Source organism: Odontesthes bonariensis, chromosome 8 (assembly GCF_027942865.1).
Source record: "Odontesthes bonariensis isolate fOdoBon6 chromosome 8, fOdoBon6.hap1, whole genome shotgun sequence".
NCBI classification, from domain to species: domain Eukaryota; kingdom Metazoa; phylum Chordata; class Actinopteri; order Atheriniformes; family Atherinopsidae; genus Odontesthes; species Odontesthes bonariensis.
This window is the reverse complement of record NC_134513.1, coordinates 7,060,590-7,084,632: the sequence shown is the minus strand read 5'-3', so window position 1 is coordinate 7,084,632 and position 24,043 is coordinate 7,060,590. Positions and strand designations below refer to the sequence as shown.

General features: G+C 41.7%; 1 protein-coding gene across 3 annotated transcripts; it reads right to left on the bottom strand.

The window, feature by feature from the left end:
• Window positions 1-1,560: 1,560 nt before the first annotated feature.
• Window positions 1,561-24,043, bottom strand: LOC142385193 (actin nucleation-promoting factor WASL-like). 3 transcript variants are annotated; one of them, XM_075471480.1, is made up of 12 exons: window positions 23,633-24,043; window positions 17,675-17,809; window positions 17,363-17,449; window positions 16,598-16,694; window positions 15,247-15,270; window positions 12,002-12,182; window positions 8,398-8,440; window positions 6,951-7,104; window positions 6,697-6,714; window positions 5,366-5,925; window positions 5,160-5,268; window positions 1,561-4,383 (listed from the first exon to the last, which is right to left on the bottom strand). In XM_075471480.1, the coding sequence occupies exons 1-12, from the start codon at window positions 23,735-23,737 to the stop codon at window positions 4,322-4,324; spliced, it is 1,575 nt and encodes a 524-aa protein (XP_075327595.1). In that variant the 5' UTR covers window positions 23,738-24,043; the 3' UTR covers window positions 1,561-4,321. The 3 variants fall into 3 exon arrangements, with proteins under 3 accessions (XP_075327595.1, XP_075327596.1, XP_075327597.1); XM_075471481.1 differs by lacking the exon at window positions 6,697-6,714; XM_075471482.1 differs by lacking the exon at window positions 15,247-15,270.

Sequence of the window (24,043 nt, the reverse complement as noted above, 5' to 3'; positions counted from 1 at the left end):
TTATATACTATATACTATATAATATTATACACTTTATTTGAAAACTTAACAATAACAATACAGACTAAAATGTTCATAAAAACAGATTTACAAATCATTTAGAAGCCCTACATTTAACTGGAAAATATTAAGACAACAATCCAAGCTGGGAAAATGTATTCATTTTTTAAAATATATGCTCAGAAATGACAACACTCTTTGGAACTTTGGGAACTTTGGGAGAGCAGTCTTGATGATTTTGTGGAATGGTTTCCCATTCTTTTAGGATTTAAGCTACTCTGTAGATTTGGGTTACTTTTGTTGTGTTGCAGTTGGTGGCTGCAGGTCAGGACTGCAGCCAGGCTGGTTGAGCACCTCAACTCTTAATACAGAGTCATGCAGTTGAAACACTTGCAGAATGTAGTTGGTTTTGGTTATTTTTAAACTATGATTTCCATTGAATTGGTAGTTTAGTTGCTGCGTTTGTGACTGGAGCAAAAAAGTGGGCTCACAGAGTACTATCTGCTTTTGATAAAGAAATGCTTAAGGGCCCAGAGACAACGTGAACCCTGCCACCTCTTAAAGGCTCAGCCCCTTTTTAGACCCAATTACGATAGTAAGGTCCTGCAAATACACCTAATCAGTTGTGACGCGTTGTCCCTGCAGTGCATGCTTTTTTCAAACGACAAACATTTTGCAGTGTAAACATTTGATAGTTTTTCTTTGGAATATTTTCAGTTAGAGGGGTTTATAATTTATGGTTTTAATTCTGTTATTTCTACTTTTCTCCCTTAGAGGACTGCATCTGTTTAAGAAACAAGGTTGTATAAGCAACACACAAAGTGGTCTGCATTCATCACCATACAAAAATCCATTCCCCAAAGGTGAGCAATTGTGCACGACGGATTATGAAATGAAACAGGCCCTCCTAAAAAGTCACATCAAGACAAGTTTAAACCTTCATACTGTAGTAGTGCTGCAGCTGCTAAACAAGCTTAGCCCGTCTGTGTGTCAGTCTCTATGGTTGCACTGTTGTGACACACCAGTGGAAAGTGCCATACCAGCTCTAATCCCTTCCATAAGCACTTAGCTGAGGAGACACAGGGTCAGTTGATGTGGATATCAAACAAATGCTCTGGACATATAGAATTGGTCATTACACAGGAGGAAATGTTGCAGTGACTTCTGAAAGTATTAGTGAAACATTAATTATGAGTTCCTCCTTTTCTGAACTTAGTTTGGGTCTCATTCACAAACACTTTCAGAGCAGTGTATTTTTATCTACCGATGAGGAAGAGCAGTCGGGACTACCCTGCCACTCATGATTCGCTGCTGCGAGTTAGGAGCTGGACTTTTTCCTCCATCCTGTGTAATAATTCTTTGTTTAGCCTTCATCTGATCTCTCGGTCTCAATGTCCACAGAAGTTGACGGGGTTGGAATTCCTCCCACAAATGTAGATGCTCAGAAAAGTTAACTTGCACAGCCGCGATGCCTAAATAAACCAGCAGTTTTGCAGGACATCATTTCAGGGAAACTTCTACCATGACCAGCTGAAAAGGGAAAAGATGCCAAAATACCAATTTTATATGATGATCAACCTTTTATTGGAGTGTACAGTGTAAGAGTTCAATATTTGTCCAGCCTCTTGAGACTTGGCGTCCATAACATCTTTTTAAGCAAGTTACCTACAGAAGCTAACATCAGCAAAAACATGGCTTGATTTTAGTCCCAGTTTTGGTCATGTTTGACAAAGAAATGAAGCCTTTTCTTCCATCAAACAAGTGGCACTTTGTCTCACAAAGACAGAAAATTTATTAGAGTAACAGTCCTTTTTTTAGCCGACTGGCAAAAAGAGGAAAAACAATTAAAAAGAAGTTAAAATACATTTCAAAGTTTTCTGTATTTTTTCTCATTGGATGTTTGTCTGTTGCATGTAGTGTTCTTGTTATACTTTCTATTCTCAGGTCTGAAACGGTCGAAGCGACCTTAGTTAACTATCTCAACTTTAGGCAAACCAAGAAAATAAGCTGAAGTTTTGCTCACATGTTAATCATAGCTAAAGCCTGCTTTAGCTAGAGCCTGCAGAACCAAAATGGCTGCCAACAAAAAAAAAAAAAAAAAACAACTGAAAGTAAACTCAACGTTTAAAAGGAAAAAGGTTTTCCCAGTTAGAAGCTTTGTTGTCCTATGCAGAAACATTTTACAATACCATGCAATACCTGAAAGAAGAAAGGACAGATTTCTAAACTTTAACACTCAACTTTACTCAGTTTATTTCTTTCAGGTATAAGTGCCAACTCTCTTTTTAAACTGTTTTAACCAGTGTGCAGTTTTCATTAGTTTCCAAGTCTGAAGGGAATTGTTGTCAATTTCCCTGTTGGTTTAGGTATGAGGATGCTTAATCTAACATTAGCCTAATGAGTTATCTCAGCCTATTACTGTAGTCTTATGTTTACCATTAGCATATGCGGGCTAATATTAGCATACTTTGGAGAGATGCTATGTTATAACGCTATCTGCTGTTAAGCAAAAGTTGTATAGTGCTCCTTTAAAGAGAAAAATAGGGTTATTACTTAATTGCTAAAGATAAGAGAGCAACCAGATTAGACTTGTGCTTTTATTGCAACTCATTAGTCTGACTGTAAAATTTGGAAAAAGTAGTGAGCCGAATTTCATGAAACTTGGCGGAGATGTACAGCTTTGGTAAAAGTTCAGGCAATCCAAATCAGTTAGTTTAAAAAAATCCAGACACAGAGCACTGGCCACGGTGAACGAAGCTAGTTTGCATGGGTTGGAAACCGACTGGCTGGGGTTACCATACTGGGACAACTCAAACCATAGCAGTTATCTTTTGTTACTAATGAACCCACATTTTCAGTGGTTTTCATTGATGGTGCACAGTGATAACACATTTAAAAAGAGATATCTTTTGCGACAAACCCACTTTTAAATACATAGCAACTTAAAAATATAAATACATCTTTAAGTTTGGCTATTTCTATGGGATTTGGTCTTTTTCAGGAAAGATTAACCACCATGTGTACATTTGCTGTTACGCAAATGATTCCTATTTTTACACCAAATAGTGTAGTAGTTAGTGATGAAAATGTTGATATGCGTTAGAGGAGTTGCATTAATCCACAGTTTCTACCTATAATGTTTTGACATTTAACGTGTGCAGCGAGAAGAATACTTCTGAAGCCTTGCTGTTTCTGTCATGTAACTTAGCATGGACCCATTATGAGCATCAGGTGTGTAAAACTAAAATGTCTTTATTCCTCAAGCTTTACATTATGAATAACCTGATTACAAACAAACAGGCATTTATTAATACTCTGCTTGCTAGTGTAAAAAAGAAAAAAAAAGAAAACAGAAATATAAGCACATATTCGACTGAATCTGTAGTGTGACAGTGACCAAAACAAAACAAAAACAGATATGGAGCCACAACACTGCGGGCTACCTCCATTACCGCCTGTAGTGTAAAACGTTCATGTCCGAATGCACTCGGTCGCATTACTTAAAGCGTTTGTACGTTCCATAATGACGCAGACCTGAAAATGTCCTGTATTCATGCAGCGAGTCTCCTCTTTCAATCTGTGCAAAAATATAACAAGACTCTCACTCCGGAGCAATTTTACAGTCCGCAGCAAATTAAGCTAAATATTCCAAAAAGAGCCTTTTCTTCTTTGTTTTAAGAAAATATGAGTGCTAAACTAGGATCATTTGTAAACGTAAAAATAAACTACTAAGCAGCTGGGTATGAAAATAGTTACTTTTTTTTTTTCTCCCACCTAATGAACAATGATACAATTAATGAAAAATGTTTGTGGCAACTTGTCTTGGAGTCTTGTAAGCTCTCTTGTCAATTGCTGACCAAAAAACACGATGATCAAACAAACAAAAAAGAAAAGACATTCAGCTCTAATGTTCAAGAGACTCTTAAAATTGCACATTAATTTGAGGATTTCATGGGAGGGTGACATGGAGGGATAAGCTGTGGTGGGAGAAGATATGGAAGATGTCTGAATGACTGATCAACGGGGGAAGCCAAAGAAAGAGTTTAAAACGAGAGATGCTATCAAGACACAAAGATGAAGCCGACAAACGAAGATAAAGAACAACCTAAGATGCGAATGACAAACATTTACAGATTAAATGAGGTATTGCACAGATTAATAATAAAAAAAAGCAAAGGCAACAAAAATGTACAGCAAAAATGACAGAACATTTACATTATTTGAAATCAACTATTTCTTTTTAGAAGACAAGAAACATTTTTAGTGTCATGATCATCAAGGGGACAGGAAGGGGGGAGGAGAAAAAAAGAACCAAAAAAAACTAATCATCCCATTCATCCTCGTCCTCAAAGTCCTCATCATCTTCATCATCGTCGTCCTCATCTGTCGTAAAACACAAATTCAGAATAAAAACAATATATCATTTCTAAAAAAAAAAAAAAAAGAAACATTAAAGGAGAGACAGGTTTGTTAAACTTAAAGGGAAAAAGGAATCACGAGGATAATCAACAAAGTAGGAAGTCTGGTTTAAATGCGTATATTCAGCATCAGCTGACTAACAGCGAGTTAGCCAACCTGATGAAATGGAAAAAAAAGAAAGAAGAAGAGATGAAAAAATGCTCTCAAAGCTGCTTTTGGCTCCGTCTTTTAGAATGGACCCAATTATGTTGTTTCCACAGAGCAGCTTAATTACAAATTTAAATGTTTCACTACACGTTATTAATGCAGCACCTTGAGGGATGACGCCGCTTTGCTCAGAATCAAGAGATGATGTGAGGACCGGTAAGGTGCGAGTTTTACATGGAGCCCAGACTGCACGTGAGCCAGCAAAGCAACATTTATAGTAACTTTAGAGTTTGATTTACGAGCACAAGCACAGCCTGCTGTCTGAGTGAGTAGATTCACAGGTTTGTGTGGAACAGATTAAATTAATGAGGATATGCAGATAGTGTTCTTTTATTTTCCTTTCTGGTGTTAATGCGTGGGCATTTCCTGCTGCCACTGGCTTTAAATCTGGAGAAGCAACCATGCGGGTTTTCTGAATTACAAGCTGTTAACTTACTGTAAGTGATTCACCAATGAAAGTTTTTTTAATTAAACTATACACAACAATCAACAAACATACTGCAATATCAATAACATGTTGAAATTGAGAGTACCTGAGGAGTGAATCGCCTTGCTCCTCTTCTGCATCACCTCCATCAGGGCCCCAACGATGCCTGCTGAGGGGGTCTGGGGGGCTGGTGTTGATTCAGAACCTTCTTCTCTCTGTTAAAGGAGATGGACGAGCAGCACAGTTAATGCAACATAAAGGAACAATTTAAAGTTGTTTGGACGCTGTGGCATGTGATGAACGGATACTTACAGCTTTAAGTTGGATTCCTTGTCGGATTTGGTCCAGAAGTGCGTCTCTGCCGGTGCTGGACACCGGCCTCTCCTTCTGATCCACCTTCTTCAGCTGGGTTCCTTCCCTGATCTGATTCAGCAGTGCCGACTTGGTCCCGGTCCCGGATGCGGGAAGACTACTGTCCCCTCCGTCAGCCTCCGTCGAGAGCGGAAGAGCTGGGGGTGGAGGGCCGGGAGGCGGGGGAGGAGGAGGGGGAGGAGCAGGCCCGGCAATATTGGATGGAGTGGAGAATGAAGGGGGAGGAGGAGGAGGGGGCGGGGCTGCAGGAATGCCTGCATGTGCTGGCGGAGGGGGAGGTGGGAGAGGGCCTCTGCTAGGTGGGGGAGGTGGTGGGGCAGACATGCCCGGTCGGGTTGGTGGGGGAGGTGGGGGCGCAGAGACGGGAGCTCTGGAGGGGGGAGGAGGCGGCGGTGGGGCACTGCGCCCACCCCGGGAAGGAGGCGGAGGGGGTGGAGGGGCTGAGCCGTGGTGTGGGGGTGGGGGAGGAGGGCCGCCTCTGGATGGAGGCGGTGGAGGAGCTGAAGAGCGAGAAAAACAAAACAGAAACACGAGTTTAGAGATGAAACTTGTCATGAATGTGCATCATTAATACGTCACCCTGCAGTCCCGAGGGAAGTTTAGACCCCACCGTCTATAAAACCGCTTTAATGAAGTAACATTGAGAAAATTTCAAAGATTTCACAGTCCAAAATGCTTGTCAGTTCTCCAGATCTTGCTTGTGCCAAGCCATGCAATTACAAAGTTAAGCAACAGGGGGCAGCCTTCTCAAATGTAACAAATGTAAATTAGGAAAACCTACAACTACAATTAAAGGTAACAGCCTAACAAGTAACTAAAACCCCATTCCAAATGTTTAAGAATCAAGAATATTTTTCTAAACATGCTCCATGTTTCTGCTGCTCTCGCTACTGAGCGCCAGTGACAAAAGAGCCAATTCACGTGCAAAGTGTTGACAACACGACAAACCAGAAGTTTAAAAGTGCGGCTCTGCTTCTCACAGGGGTAGAAAGGAGTTGCACAGCAGAACACAGTATTTCAAGAAGTATCACGGCACCACAGTTATTCCACGTCATGAAGGAAATCTGTCTAACATGACAAAACAGCCTGTTATTTCCCCAGCTGGCTCAGAGTCAGGTGACGGGGCAACAAACTCCAGTTTGATAAGTGCACAAGAGCAAACAGTTTACTACTGAAGTCACTGCAAAGACTTCACACAGGTTGAATCCATAGTTCGACTCTACATGCATGGACACAAGCTGGCACACAGCAGGTCATGCATGGAAACCTACCGCTCCACCTGGGCGGACCTGGGAATAAAACCACCACACTAGTTAGACTGTCTTTAAGTGACAATCAACCCAATAAACACATTTCCACATGACGAGTGTCCTGCAAAAACATACACACGACATTTAACGAAAGAGACATTTTTAAACTAAGGTGGAACTGTACCTTCCCCCTTTACAAGATTTCTCGTCCTAATTTATATTTCTTGCCCTAAGATAAGATTCACTTTCATTTCCCCTCACCATGACAACCTTACCTTGTCTCCGCAGCTCATTTTTGACCGCCTCCACGCCTCCTTTCTTCTCGATGAAGTCGTAGATCACCTTAGAGGTCTCCTTATCCTTCAGCTGAGCCTCAGAGATGCCACACATATCAAACAGGTTCTTCAGATCAGGGTCCAAGTTATTCAGCTGGGGAAGAAAACACAGGGAGACATCACGGTTTGGGTTTATTCCATCATGATCATTCCTAAATACAAAGCCCAAATGAAAACTATGATTATATTTCTAAGCCCATCTTTTAAAATGTGCTTGTAGTAAACAACTCCCACCGTGGGTTCCTCAGATCAAACAACCTCAGCCTTGTTAATAATGCTCATTTCTGATCTCTGCATCTTAGAAGCAAATGTGTTTGGCTGAGTTTGGTTCCATTAGGATTAGAGGCACATTTGAAAACACAGCATTAATCAGTCTGGCACTGGTTCTTGGAAACATGTTCAGCCAAACTGAGAGCTTCAATCTGGAGCTGAATGTGAGAAGTAACTCTCTTGTTTCCAGCTAAACATTCAGAGTCCAGAATATAAACTGCTATGCTGCCACCTAGTGGCGGATGTTTTGAAGAGAATTTTTGCTTAAAAAAACCAAATAAATAAATAAATAAAAAAGCCCTCATTCAGCTGTCCCTTTTTTCATATTGAATCATACACTGTGACGATGGGATGAAGCTCAAAGTAATAATTATATGAATCTGTGTTCACATTTTAATCGTCAGTGTGAGGTTTAAGGCTCAGCACTGTGGTGCAGAGGTGTCACAGAGAGGTAAATCTGATGAATCTGATGCTCAAGCTTAAAAAACTAAATTATTTCTTCCAGTAGAACATCTGTTTGAATCCAATCTAACATGATTAAAGTAAGCAAAGCTGTATGAAGAAAACTGGGACAGGTAAGATAAGCTCACCGGTAACAAATACAGCAAAGACTAAAAAATACTTTTTAGTGAATCAACACCTTCATTCCTAGACTCTACAATCCTGAGGAAGTCTGAGGTGATCAAGCTTAGTTTGACTGACGTCACCTATTAAGACTCAATCTAAGCACATGAAAGCATTAACTTGTCAAAGTAAAATATCTGTACTTAATTTGTTCCATTTCTCAGACTGAATAAGCCCTCCAACCTGTATGATCTCAAAGCCCTTATCCAAAATCCAACGGGGTATTACTGAATGTAACATTTGGGAATGAGGCCATGGATTATGTAGATGCAGGTTGATTCTCTTCCCTTAAAAATCTCCCTCACGCTCACCCCAACTTGGACAAGCAGCTCAAATAAATGATCTAAAATATCCCTTTTAAAAAAGGAGAATACCTGAACATCAAACAAATAAGCTACATTTTAAGAAGGTCTCGATGCCAAATACTCCGGCATGTGCAGGTGTGTATAAACAAGGCATGTGCGTGCGAGGAGGTTACGTAAATGCTGCTTACATCGAAGCCTGTGTTTGGATCCCATCCGACATGCCCAATGTGCCTGTGAGAAAAGCAGAAGAGAGAACATGTGAGACATTAACGCAAGGAAGGAAACAAAAGTCAACAGACGTGAAGTCAACAAAGCGTTTACCGTAAAACCTGAGGAGCAAACACACTTTGAACCCAGATGGCTCATTTGTAAGCCTCAAGAACTGACACAACACTCTACATTATTAATCTCACCCTAAAGCCCCTTTCAGACATGCACTCATCGCTTAATCTGATGGCAACTGACTGAGACGGCTTCATGTTAGAATGAGCGCTCTGCAGCTTGTAAGTAACACATTGCAACAGTCAGCTGACAGATCCCAGGTGCCCCTTTACAGGGGGTCTGGACCGGCTCTCAGTCTATGAGGGTCTAAACCTTAGGTGCCCTGGAGTGTCCCCTTATCGGTAAAACTGAGTAAAACTGACAAATTTAAGCCGGCGGCCACCAACTGCCTCCATCCGGATGCCTACCCTGCTACCTCTGATGCCTCACACTAAGCTTTAACTTTAACTGCAGGTTTACCATTTATCAAAGCATTTTCAAGGTTAAAGCATACAGCGCAATTAACAGTTTTAGTATATTTTCAATAAGGAAATTAATCCAATAAAACAATTAGTTTTGAATCACTAATATAAAATCCCAAGTTCTCCATTTCTAATAATCTATCCGTCCACCATCTTCTCCCATTTCCTTCCAGGCTTTTTTGATCCCATTATGTATGAATATTTATGTATGAATGATGACGTGAGCAGAAGATCCTGGCTAAGGGTCGTAAAGTCCCCCTCCAGCTCTTAGAGCATAACCCCTCCCAATGGAAAGAACCCTTCTATCAAAGTCTTGCAGTCCATCAAGAGTCCATGTCCACAACAGAAAAGTGAGCAGGAAAACTCCAGAAAAGCTAATCGTAATTACGGCTGATTTGTTCCGACGTCTTCCCGGCAGATCTGAGTAGTTCGTGATTCTGGGGCTCTGTGTCTGCTGTGCAGGAACCTTATGATAGGGAGCTTGGAGTATATGGAGTAAATCCCTTGAGACGGGTCTTTTAATACGCAAGTATCATTTACATGTCAACCCAGATTAATGGATACCATTGCACCACCATTAATAGTACTCCTATCTGTATTTTGTTTAATCATCTATTAAATTTTTTCCACATTTCAAATCAATAAATAATTAATGTAATTTTCAACAATGAATTATTGCTTTTATACAGTCAAGCAGAAAAATTAAAATCCTTCGAAATTGTTGTCTTTTACAACAATTTACAGAGGGCAAACATTTCATCCTCTTCAAAAAAAACCAAACAAGTCTTTTTCAAAATAAGACTGAATAAATAAAGACATCCAGTGGAAAACTTAAAGCTTCAGATCCATGAAAGCAGAATCTGGTGCTCCAGCTTAGGTGCCAATGATCAGGGAGCAAAACGTGGGCCGTGTGTGATCAATAATATCGAGGATAATATCTTGCCTAAGAGCCAAGAACTGATTATTTAGCCCAAAAAAGGACCTCAGCATTTCATCACAGGATCTAGCGGTAATTGTAGCTGCTCGTTTCTGAAACATGCCCGTTTCTGAAAGAGACTGCACACGTCTGATCTGTACGAGACGTGCCAGGAGCAGGGCTCCAGACTAACTTTTTGCACTGGTGCGCCTAACTTTTTTTCTTAGGTGCACCAGCACAAAAGTTAGGTGCACCCAAATTTTCAAACGCATTGCATTTAACACCGCAGTTTTACAGGTTCACTTTATTTATTTTAAAAATCGCTGTCCATATATGTCTATTAACTCGCAATCTGGTCAAAATAAAGTTCTTTATTTGAAGCACAATTCTACAAACTTACTGAACTTAACTTACTAACTACTTACTGAAACTTACTGAAAAAGTGTTGGTGCTTAAAGTGCTTCACTGACCTGAAATATAAACTTAAAACATCTCAAGATAAATTAAATAAAAAGAAAATCTAAATTAAAATTGCAAGTGTTTTAAGGGCTTCAAACTGAACATTTCATGGCTTAATGTCTTATGGACTATCCTCCATTGCAGTCACATGCCCCTCGGGTGGCCAACTCCTGTAGTTGGAGTATATTCACCGGTCTTCCTCTCCTCAAGATACGGCCGTACACAATGACGCATTCCTGAACGATCAGGTGCTTTCAGCTGCTGCCTGCCGCTGAAAGGCAGCGGGGACAGGGGACACTGAGCAGTGCACTTATCGCGGCAGGTAATGTGTTTCATAGATGTGTTGTGCTTTTTCAGCGTTTCAATTCGAAATGTATTAGAACCAGTCACAAATGCACTATTGCCACACTTTACAGTAAATGCAGTGCATTATATTATCGGCTTTACTGTATTTTAGCCAGGTAAACTGGTCAAGCCACTCTCTTAGATGTGTATACACTTTACCCCTTTTAATTTCAGTTGGTTCTGGCTCGGAGTCGATCGTATGTGGCTCATTATCTGATGCTAGCTCCGGACCAGGGCTTGACATAACGTGGGAGGTTGATGGCTCCGTGTCAGAGCATTGGTTGTGGTTATTTTCGGACGAATCAGGCCTTAACTTAACCAAAAAGTTGTCAATTGTTCTTTTCATCTTATCGCCCGCGGCTACATCCACTGTTTATCTGACGAGCCGAGGTTCATCACCTCTCTGTCTGACTACAGGACGCTCGTGTTACACACGCGTCCACGGGCCAATCAGAAGGGGGTCCCGCCCTTCACTATCTCTGATTGGTTTAGACCACGATATGGGTCTAACGTGTGTCTGTTGTTGAACCACAGGGAGACTTTCAGAGTCGCGTAGACTTTTTTTTTTTTTCCCCTCCAACGGGTGGTTGCACCGGTGCAACCTGAGATTTTTTTTAGGCGCACCATTGAGAAAATAGGTCGCATGTGCGACCAAATTGGTCGCACTCTGGAGCCCTGAGGAGACCTAAAAACTGCCGGCGAATATTCAGCGAAAGATTCGGAATCAAAGATGAAGTTGTAGTAGATGAAGTCTAATTCCGAGGAAAAGGACCTCATTCCATTGTGATGATAAATGACTGATTGGTTCTGGTCTGTGGTTGCTCTGCTGCCTCAGGGACGGGGCAGCTTGCAGTCATTAACTATGAATTCTGCAACATGTCAAAGAGCTCTTGAAGATAATGTGAGGTCACTTGTCAGAGAGCTGATGCTAAACTGGAAGTGGATCTCTCAGAGGGACGATGATCCTAAACACAAGGGTTTGAGTCAGATGGAATGCTACACTCCAGAAAACCCTCTAACAACAAGCAGCTGAAGGATTTTCCCAAGAATCTGTGATCAAAAATCTCAGAAAGACTCGGGAAAAGTTATGACTAATAAAATAAGTTATCTGGTTATCTGAGATGATGAGCTCCCGGGACGCATCTACTTTTTCAAAAAGAAATAAAAATACATTACAGGTATTTTTGTTGGTTATGTAACTTATGTAGTGTTCAATTCGATTACAATGTTACAGATTAAAAGAAAACCAAGGGTTTGTTTGCTAAACAGACTTTTCTGTGGGCTATTTACAGAGAAAAATCAACCTTTCTAGTGTCAGAGGTGACTCACTGGAAGTTGCTGGGTGTGCCGATGTCTGCCTTGGTCAACTTCTTCTTGTTCTTGGTTTTGCCCTTTTTGTCCCTCCTGGGAAAGGAGGAGTGCACAATGTTGTTCATCTGAGAGCTGTGAAAACGCTGACCACTGATCTCTGGGTTTCTGATGTCGACGGTAGCCATGGGCAACGTAGGTCCTGGAAAAATGATGGAGAGGGTACTGAAGTTGCAGCTCAGATAATGGCACATGCTTTATAGAACGGTTTCATTTGGAAAAGTGAAGAAAGTCATAAAACACGACACACGGTCCTGCTTCAAAATGAAGATCCAACAATGATCCAATACGGACATTTCAGTCACGTCCTTTTAATGATGGAAGGCATCACTGCAACAGACTATGTAAAGCAGACAGAGGAATGAGCATATTATTTCAATTTGTTGATGAAAAACGGGCCTATAAATTGTGTCCAAGACATAACTGTTTATGATACATGACAGCTAATTAAGCTATTCAAATGATATCGCAGCGCTGCCTAAAAATAAGGGCCAAAACTTTATTTACAAAGACTGTTCTACAACTTGTCCTGAGAGTGAAACACAATCTTGTTCAAATGACTTGTTTTGCACACCCGTTAATTGTAAAGTGTGCTGACTTTTACTTGTGAAGCACGATCCATCCCACGCTTTTACTTACGTAAGCCGCAGACCGACAATGCGCAACACCACGACACAAAATGCCTCAATGCATCTCCGGGGACAAACAGTGGTTACATTCCATTTTAACACTGATGAACATCTGTCCATTTATAGAGAAACAGATTTTTTCTCTTCTTCTCAAAACTTTAAAACTCAACCACACAGGATACGGGCAAACGCATGATGATAGCTGATCATGACAGGTGATATCTCTAACAACAAGCAGGCGAGTTTAAACCATCAGCGTCACTATAAAATATACATTCAGAACATCTGCCAGCTCAGGCATCAGGGTTTCAGATGCCGTTCTTGTGAACAACTTGGAAGCAGTTCATCACAAGCTTTTTGAGTCACGCAGGGGATTCGCTCAGAGTTTAAGAAGTGTTTTCCAAGAGCTTCTCTTTAAAATGACAGCACAGTCCGTCTTGTTTTAGTATCTCTAAAGCTCTAACTAGAAGCACGTACCTCTTCCTCTCTCTCTACGGGGACTTTTGAGAGTCCGGCTGGACGAGGGTGATGCTGACCGGCTGCGTCGCCTCCTCACCCGGTCCCAAATACACCCACCATCTCCTGCCTCGCAGGTGGTCATGCTGACATTTAGGAGCATTTTACCGACCAAATCGCAAGCTCGCTCCTCTGCGCATAATGAGAGACGACTGCTGGGGTTGGAATAGGATGGATACAGTTCATCCTGAGGGAGAACCAGACAGTGCAAGGAGGAGAGGCAGCTTGGGGCCAGACCTCCACCGCCTACGGTTGCTGATCGTCCTCTACCCTCACCATTAAGCTCCTCAGAAGGAGTAGAAAGAAAGGTTGTGCAGAACATCATTCCAGCTGATGGCTTGGGATGAGAAATATAGTGAGAACAGGGGCAGATCGTGGCTGAACGCACAAGACCGATTTGACGTTTCCTTTTTTAGAAGAGGAAAAGAGCAGAGTTGAAAGAGACTTCAAGTCAGGAATACATCGCAGAAAAAAAAAAAAAAAGATCTCAAGCAGAGCAGAAAAGAAAATCCACTTGTCTCATTTAGAGATGACGGCAGTATTGTCAGGAAACGGGATGTTGCCGCTGCAGAAACCTAAAAGCCCAGATGGTCTAAGATTTCCCAAAAATTTTAAGACATTTCCCAACTTGCGATCGTCTTGAGTCTTAATTTAATAAATGTATATCCGAAAAACATCTGGTGCAGCTGACAAGCATGCGGCCTGAGCTGCGGAGGCAGACATCCAGCATCGCCATTGCAAGAAAAATGGAGCCAATATGTAACACGATAGCAGCCAAACTTTATTCGTCCTCCTCTATTCCCTGCTGCTGGATTATAATGCCTGCGTTGGCTTGCTAAGATCATTTCTCCACAACTACCTCCTCCCTTTCCCAGCAGGACACAGAGACGCATTTAATCCCAGAAAATCATTCTGGATTTAGTGCTGGCCTTTACATAACCATTAAACCCCATCCATGACATAATCCCATATTAATCTCCTGGGTTTATAAAACATGATGATTTAGTGGGTTAAAGAAAAAGAGAGAAAAGCAAATTGAGACAGATTAAATGAGGAGCGAAGAGGAGAAGGAAGACGAGGACACTGGTGGGCATAAGAGAGCTGGGACAGGCGACAGGACAGGACAGGACAGGACAGGACAGGACAGGACAGGACAGGACGAGAGCAACAGCCAGAGCAGAGATGACGCTGTCAAAGCCACGATGCAGCGGGAAATAAGAAAAAGGACAGATGGAGACAGAGAGGAGCTACATTCCTGTAAGAGGATAACTTTCAGAGGGGGCCACTTCCTTTGACTAAAGGTGCGCGATAAGCTCAGAAAAATGAAAAAGCTGCTGTGCCACACTAAGCAACGTGTTGCACCACATGTCCAACAAACAAGACATGTCCACAACTCCGTTTAGTAAAAAGAATATTATGTGCAACGCAGTTTCACTCCACTTCGAGGCACCCTCAAGTTACACTTCTGTAAGTAATTACGGTCGAATGGCTCAATAATGTTCAAGTTTTCTTTTTGGATGCAGTTTCCAACACTGATAATGAGCAAAACTATAAATAAACTCTGAATTCATGGATTAGCAGGAAATCTGGATGTGTAAAACTCGTAAAACGGTTGTTTTTAACGTTCCTTTAAGCTGACTCTTTTACAATAAAAGAGATGTTTTCATCCTGATCCTGGAGCAGTACAACTCATTTTCACACCTATAAGCCGCCCCGTCATTTTCTCTCAGCTTTGTGTTGTACAATTAAAGTGTCAACACTAAAACAAATGCTTTACACACACTGGATGCTTTGAGTACTCTTTATTTGAAGCTACTAAAACTTGGTTAAAGTTGAGGTTGTTCACGCTTTAAATAGATTTTTGGAACACAGTTTTTCCCACATGGGTGCCAAACATGAAACGCTTTATAAGATTTAAAGTGTTCACAGCACAAGGGGAAAGAAATGATCCACAAAAGTCTGAATTATCCTGAAACGCCTCCCCTTTGACGCCATGAGCTGACAGGTCTGACTCTTACTTTCACACCTGATCATTTCTGAAGGAAACAGTAGAAAACATACCATTTGGAGGGTCGCGTCTTTTCTCTGTGAAAACACACAAATTATAGCATTACAATCCTGGGCTAAGCAGGGGGTTGCGTTAAAGAGAAGTGGGTGAGCGTGAGAGTCAGAGCGCAGATGTACAAAGCGTGGAGTTTATTTGGATTTTAAGCGCAGGAGTCGGCGGGATTGTGCATGTGCCGCACAGACGGGAGTTATTCATTAAAACTGCCAGGCAAAGTGTGCTGTTAGTGTTTTTAAAAGACATAAATAACAGGTCACAGCTTGTATCGCCTCCACACAGACGCTCAAACACACAAATCTTCGAGAGGACGGTGCTCTGAGCTTCTTACATCGGGGAAACTATGAAAAATATAAACACTAAAGTCAAAATGACCAAAAAGAGTAAAGCTTAATTAATAAGGTTTACTCTGCAAAGCTAAACACAAACAGACACACACGCATCGAGATACTAATCTTTGAACAGAAGATAAGATTAGGCATTGGATGCAGAGGGTTGAGTGGGAGACAGATGACAGAACGATTGATTTGAAAGGCCAGGACATGACCCGTAGCAAAGGAAGAGGAGAGACGGGCGGCCTTAATCAAGCACGTGACGACAAAAGTGAAGGATAAGTGCCAATGATTAAAAAAATAAATTAAAGAAGGCATCTGCCAAGCTGCAGGTAAACAATGTGATTCAATGCAATGCTCGTCCACGTTTTTCCTTTCGATAAGGATAAGACAGAATGTACAGAACATGAGATGTTACAGCAGCAACATCTATTCAGTGCAATAAAGACCAGTGGAAGTGGGAGCTTCATTCAAAAAACCTCCCCCTCAAACAAACCACCATGTTTAGTTGAATTAAAGGCAACACTGAAAATAATGTGCAAAGAAGAGATGAGTTGCTTTAAAAAAATGTCTGGGTCGAGAGTTCTAAAAAATCTGTGCCCCTCTAAAATGAAACCAGATTCTTTGTTGGAACAAATATAAACAGACTTGTGTTAATAGGACTTTGAATAGTGATGATATGCATCTTATATGTGATCTATGTCAGCGTAGCCAAGACTTCCAAATGCACTCCTGAATGAAACTCATGGTGGTTTGCCAACTGTGAGAGAAACAAACTGGACGGGAACAAATCTAACATCGTTAACAGAGCTGGGTGAAAAAAGATCCACAACATTGCTAAAGGACTAGTTCAAATAGCTCAGAGCGTCTTCCAGGTGGCATCATCGTAGCGCCTCTGAATTAACATTGATGTTCAAAATTTGTTGCCCAGTTCTGTGTCGCTGAACAGTATAAATATTTGGTTAGATCAGAAGTGAGATTTTCAGGTTAAATCAGAGAGACGGCAGTGAATTGGTACCATTTTTCCTCTGTCTTCTCCCGATCAACTCCGACATGCTGCTGCGGAAACGCTTGGCCTCCTCCTCGTTGGCGAAGTTCAGACCCATTTGGCACGTCTGCCAACACACACACAAACCACAAATAGAAGTGCGATGCAATTACATTTGTTACTTCTTACTATGATTCATCAATCTATCTACCAACCTATCTTTCACGATGCATCAAACCCACATACCACACGCTCTGCTGATGTCTGAGCCACTGTACCCACAGACAAGATGCATGCTCCAAAGATAAAGGAGTTGGGTTACATAAACTTTAGAAATTCTAGTACTGCTGTGATATATAAAGGAAATCCAGAGAGCAATGGCTTTTATTAGCTGGCAAACCTGGAGGAGGGCTCATGCATGTCTTGAATGGACATTTCCAAAATGGAATTGCATTTTAACTACAAAAATAAACTTTGGACCAATTAATGCAAACATTTTTTCATCCGTAAATCATCCAAAACGTAAGACATACTAGGTGGTCCCTTATGAAAGAGTCAGTGCAGATGTGCGTTTATAGTGATGCAACAAGGCAGACAGGAAGTTCTACGACTGAAGGAACCGAGTCAAAAATCTGCCTGAATGTGCAAGCGACAGAATACATCTCGCTGAGGCCAAAGCTGCATTTTCATGAGCTGAAATGAAAACCTTTTTCAAAGGGCCTCTCTGTGACCACATGTGGGCGCCAATATAGGGTACAGAGGATCATAAATAAAAGGAGTAACGTAACAACTCACATCTCCAGCAAATGTCATGAAGTAAGGTTTGGGGAAATTTATGCTGAAGTTGTTGTAGAGCTCCTGTTCGAACATCATCCTGCCGTCCTGTGGAAAGCAAAAAAAACAGCTGCTGAATCAACTCACAACGCCGGGTTAGTGTCAAACACTGTGTTTCATCTCAATGTTGCAATTGTTTGACTAATAGTTCCAGTTGAGACGCCAACAATTCAACAACAGCTCTTTAAGGGTATTAAGCAGTGCTGAACACTATCCATCAATGTGGCAAAATCCGGTTTCTTGGTCATAACACTGACATGTGTAATCACCTACCTTGATGTCAAAGACCCTGATAAAGTAGGAGCGCAGAGGGTTGTCTTTGACCAGGCAGGCCACGCCGCAGCATCTCTTGTTCCAGCCGGTGTTTCGATCTGCTGTAAACACCTGGACCACCGCTGAAGACAACGACTGGATGGTGGCAGAGAAAAAGACAAGGAAAGGCTAGAATAAGTGGTTTGTTTGTAGGAGCGTACATGTCTTCAGATGGATTTAAAAGCTCCGTGCGATCAAAAGACAAAAATCAGCATGATAAGAAATACTAAAAATAACACGACAGTTCATCTATAAACATGAAAGCTGATAATTCCACTAGTTTTACTGATAACATTCGCTTCTACTTTTCAGTAGGCTAATCTCTTAAAAATGCAAATCCATGAAGCTCATGTTTGCTAAACGTAAGATCTCTGGGCTATAATGTTGCCGATGTGTCATTTAGTTCATTGCCTCCAATGCGATAAAGCTCCCCCTCCATGTCGCCTCTGTTATTTTGCCGGAGAACAGGAAGTTAATTTCTGCAGCAGATCTTGTAAGATGCCTTAACTGCTGAAATTTATTTGGACGTGGTAAATACACGCCACTGTAGAAATTCAATGAGTGAATTAAAGAACATGGAATTTATCCACGGCCATGCAACAGTGACTTAGCAGGGGTAACCCAGAAACTGGTGTCCACACATGTTCACCAACTATTTTGCCTCAACTTCAAAAAGTTTGCGTTTTTTTACATAATATTAGAAGGTGGTATAAACAAAAAGAAACAGACTTAAAAATCTTCAGCAAACTCAGACAATTTTTCTTCAACCATAGATGCACTCGCTGGACTAATCAAATCCCATGTGGGTTTTTCCACAGCTTAAAAATAATCTTAAGTAAAAACACACCCGATTATTTCATTCATGTTATTCATATATAAATATGACCACACAACCACATGCACAGTGACAGAGGACAGCTCTGAAGCTATTTTATCCATTAAAGTACAGATGTATGACCATTACAAGATAAATATCTGATTTACTTCATGAAATGGGTGATATTCTGGTTACTACCATTCAAATATATATCGTTATAATGACCAAAAACTGGTTTTGTCTGTGCACCACTTCGCTGTAGGACCAGAGACCCTGTTTGACACGAGTCTGTCAGTGTCAGAAAATACTGGCCTCAAAACAAACAGACCATGGATCCAAAGAGGAAAGCGGGTTTATTCTGATTATGCATCAAAACATGGCACACATTTTTATCACCGCCAGAAGTCTAAGATCCTTGAGGATTTGGGTGATTTTAAGGCTGAGCCTAATATCTACATACGGTGACGTTAGGCAAACGTCTCCAGCAGCAACCACTGGGTTACTGAATGGTGCTGAAGCACTTATTAAACACCCCGAAGTTCAACAGATGCAGATGGAGAACAAAGTTCTGTAAAAGCATTCACACCAGTTTTAACCACACGTGGTTGTGCTCTTGTTGATTAAGCTGCTGGGTTAAAGGCATAGATGGCAAAGTCAGTCAGAGACTGTACGGTGTTCCACACTAAGAACACATCTGTAGCACACACAAGATCACACGGCCAGATTGGACTCCCATAGTTTTTACATGTTGCTGCGGGGGTTTTCTCACACAGGGGAGTCCAGGTTCACAGCCACTAGGATGCACATGAAAGTAAGAACTCCATGAGGGAAAAAGGCCCGGTGGTGCATATGGGACATTTCAGCCTAACCTACTTCCAGGAATTACAGCATACTTCAAAACATAGTTCAGATTCCCTGCACTGTGTGTAGTTAATGGTGACTAGGATGTTGGACCGTGATGAAACACCGGTAAAAATCCCTCTCCAATTAAAAAGGAGAGGCTGAAGGTCAGCCCAACACAATTCAAAATAACGGTTTCTGTAATATCTACATAAAGCACTTCATGAATAGGTATTTTTTTTAGAGAACGGAGAGAAATATAGAGGTGTCGCAAAGTTGGAAAAAGTCCTGTTAGGCAGACAATAACCAACTTCTCTGGGCTAGTTTACACTCGGCTTGAGTGGTGCAATTATTTTCTGAGACAATGCCATTGATATCAATACAGGGCGATGTATTTTTTAAATCAGTAAAGCTTTAGCTGTCAGTGTTGGCCGTTTTGCGCATTGAGCTGCATTAAAATATAATATAAAAGAGCAGAAGAGAAACAAACCCATGTTAAGGGCTGAGACTGGCTGATAGCATGCACAGTGTAAACACTTAGTAACTACTAAACATTCATGGATAGAGAAACTAAATATATAACGAGTATTTTCATTGTGTCTTAAAATACAGAGGGATACCCCAGCCCTACATTTCTGACAATCAGACGCCACTAAACTTCATCTTCCCATGCAGCTCTGAACGCTCCCGACAAGGCCAAAGGCTGCAGGAAGTGGGGCTCTGTCTATGACATCAGCAAGAACCCGACTTAAAAACTTGCTTTTGAACCCGCTCCCACTGTGCCTCCACGTCTGCGATGACCTGATGATGTAATCGCTAACCCTGCACAATCAAACATTATTCATGATAAAACTCGTCTCTTAAACCGCTTAACACTATAATCCTGGAATCTGTCAACATTTATTTCAAGACTTCCATGACTGCCAACTCTTTATTAAAGAGATGACATCAGTGTCAAAAGCCGGAAAACTGTAATCTTCTTTTAACCAAGGATAACATTAATAGGACAGAAAGGAAAAGTAACAAATAATTAGGCCACATTGTAATATTGTAAAATATTGATATTAATGAAAGGGATTGAGATTTAGGCCTGTGTCCCTGTGAAGTCTTTTATGGGAAAGGTTTTTACGTTGACATCTTACAGGAGTCCAGCAAGAAAAAAAAAAAAAAAAAGGCAGTGGAGAAACGCTTAAAAACGAATAAACAGAGGATAACATGTATAGCCGAAACAAGAAGAGCTAGAAAAAGGAGCGCACTTGAGAAGAAATGTGAGCGATTAAAGAGAAGAGGTGGGGGTCCCTTTTCTCCAGCACAAATCACCAGAGGAGGCCAACCACGGGACTTCCTGTAGGACAGCACTGCTGATCAGGCAGTCTGTGCACACAAACACACACACACACACAGCGTGAACTGGACCCAGTCCACCTTTTGCTAAGTAAGACAGTGTTGCTGACGGTGAAATCAGCACAAGGAATACCAATGAGCAAAACCAATCAGTAAGACTATTGTGTGTGTACCTGTGGGTGTCTCATATGTAAACAGTCTAATTTCACCCTGCAGAATGCAGTGAAATACTTGTAATTATTAACCTATGAATTATGTATCTCAGGTGCATATTTCAAGCATTGGGCCTGTCGAAAGTATATCCTTAAATAATATTCTAAATGCTTACAAAAAACCCTGTAAAATACACATTTTTAAGAGGCAACTTTGGGGCAGTCACAAAGGCCTTGGGATTAAAAAAAAAGGGGGGGGGGGAAACATTGCACGGATCATTTCATTAGGGCAGCAATTCCTGAGAAAACTCTTGAAGCGATGCAATACAAACCAACAGCTGCCAAAATCAATCTCGAAAAGCAGACAAACTGGCAAAAAAAACTGTCAAAGAACTTACTAGTAGGCAGCCAGGGCTTTCACATTTACAGTAAATCTGAGGGGTGAAGAACTTTCCGCCTTAGAAAGACAGCAATGCAACACAACACAATGATGCTAACTTTTGCATTCTTACAGTTTATGCAGAACAAATACATGACATCATTTGCAATCATTCAGTCAGCCACTGCATCCCTCAGTGCTGGGCATTCCAATTAATCTGGTCAGGGAGACACACAATGTCAGCCTTTTCCAGTCGTCCTCTCCCACCAGCAAACACACACAGTGTCACACATTTTGTCTCACTATGCATGAGGAGACGTGTACAAATGTGCAAGAGAGTGGGCCTGAGAGGAATGTTCCTGATGTCACATGCTGTATGATATCATTCACAGGATGCCAGAGGAACGATGTCACAGGACTTGGTGTAAACAGGTTACACAGTTGCAGGACACACCTTAGAAAACTGTGTTCACCTAAAGGACGAGGCGGGACGGCTCACCATGTGCCTTCACACAGGCTTGATCTTGTGTGTCATGAGACAGGAAATGTGGCCTCTCCCAAGCAGACGTGTCCACACACAGAAACCTTGAGCACAGAGTGCACGGTGGGTAGCAGGCAGTAGTGGCATCAAGAGGAAGAGACATTTCTCCGTCTCTAAAGCACACCACCTTCATTGTACACAATTACAGGAAACAATGATTGCCATAGGGAAGTAACCTGAGAACAGGCTACATGAAGGTCACTGTGAAACTTAAATTTGTTCCAGCTTTACATAAACCCAACACTTCCGAAGAGCAGAAGACCAACAGAATTAACCAGCGACCACAACAACAACAAAAAAAAAAACTAACCACAGTCTGACTCATGTTAATCAATCTGGAACCTTTGCTTTAAAATAAGTCTTATCTGGGAAGGCAATCAATGACAGGTGAGGGTGTGACATTCTTTCCGGCTGACATTTGCAAGGCATCCTGGCAAAACTGATCAGCAGCAACGATGCGGACGACACGATTTGTGATATCTGACAGTGAAGCTGAATCTCCAACTCTGTTTCTCAGTTTCAGGCCTTCTGCTGAGCTGCAACACGGATACCTTGTTGAGGACATAAACCGATTTAAGAACATCTCAGCGCACTTTTCCCAACTGGACAATAAAATATCCACAAGTGCGTGGTTATTCTAGAGGAAGGTTGCAAATGGAAAAGTATTTAAGGCTCACACAGGGCCTTAAATCAGACAAAAGGCTACAATCGCACCACATCCACAAGATGTAGGACATAGTCCATGATTCAATACCAATGCATCCTGTGATGGTGCAAAGTTTTGTCCTCTTAGTAACAGCTTTGGCTCATCACCTTCATATCCAAACAAAACTGGTAATGCAATTGAAATGTCACTTAGTGACTTGATTACATTTATACTGAAGCATCAACATATGGGGATGATGAGGGGAAAGAAAAAGAGGTAGAGATACATCATAACATCCTAAAGCCAAACACTCAAGCTGGATTAATGAATGATGTGAAAAGGCTGCAGTTGGGCCACTTAACATGCCACTGTAATTGGGTTTGGGGCTTGCTGAGACAGAGAGCACAAGGAGGACATAAAAATGAATCAGCTGAATGCTAAACGTATTACGTAATATCAGATTATCTCACAATATTGAGTCGTGACATTGCACTACAGATCTTGACTGCAGTCACACTGGAACAGAGGGCTACTCCCACCGTTTTAACGTCAGATTTTAGGTGCTGGCAGGTCTTGCACAGGGAAGACTTTCAGCTAGTCAGCTCTTCTAAGCCAAGTCTGCTCGGCACATTCTTCTCGGTGGACACACTTCCCGAAAACAACAAAGGTTCTGCCACGTTATGTAATGCCAATGCAAATTTTTTTTATGAATCACTAATTTTCCCCGTTTACCGCTGATGGATTTAACAGCTCCAATTAACTCCAGTTTACCGCGGCTAGGCTCGCTGCGGTTAAGCTAGTGGCGGGGCAAATTTCAGGATTTCATGGGTGGTTTCAGGTGTGCCAAGCTCTTCACTTCAAGGGGGCTGGGATAAAACTTGCCATTTTCCCCAAAACGTCTCTGTCCCGAGCGGGACGTCTAAAACAATTGCTTGCCCGACGCCTTCGTCGTCGCGTCGGCTGTCAAGACGAGCCAGGCTCGTAAATTAGAAGTCTCTAATATTTCCCTGCGAGTGGAGATACGTTATCTCCAACAATCCCAGCATAAAACTGTAGGCCATAAACACAGTTTGGCACTTTATAGCTAGCCTTATTTCCATTCTCGGGACAGGAAACGCTGCATTAGTTAGCAGCATTAGCTTCTTTTTTTTTTTCTTAGCAGGCTATCATACAACAATTTAATGAGAGGGAAAAACTTACGATGCATTTCCTGCCAAGGTGGCTAAAAAGGCATTCATTTTCATTCGATGTAAGAAGTATCGAACCGACATTTGTTTGCCGCCGTTGCGGCGGATGTCCACTCATTATTAGTGATCAATATATAAAGTATGCACCGACTCTAACTCGATCTACGAGATCCAAAAAGATACATAAACAGTCCTTCGGTCATCCGTGGCCTGCCTCCGTCCCTTCACACCGGTTGGGATTTGTCCCGGGGCTCTGCAAGACTATGATGCCGAAAAGCGTATGCTGGTTAGGAATGCAGTGCGACGTCCCTTAGCTTCTCAAATTAAGGTCAAAACGGGAGCAACTGGACGAAGACGGAACACAGCAAAAACTTTCCTGGGAAGTCCGGCCGTCAGAGAGCCTTGAGCCAGTTCCATCCAACAT

Bases quoted from the DNA above. Each gene is read 5' to 3' on its own strand.
- LOC142385193 (XM_075471480.1), bottom strand. From the start codon at position 23,737: ATGAGTGGACATCCGCCGCAACGGCGGCAAACAAATGTCGGTTCGATA. The intron at 17,810-23,632 runs GTAAGTTTTTCC...GCCACCATCCAG, and splicing joins ACCTTGGCAGGAAATGCATC to TCGTTGTCTTCAGCGGTGGT. The intron at 15,271-16,597 runs GTACCAATTCAC...GTGTTTTCACAG, and splicing joins GAGAAGACAGAGGAAAAATG to AGAAAAGACGCGACCCTCCA.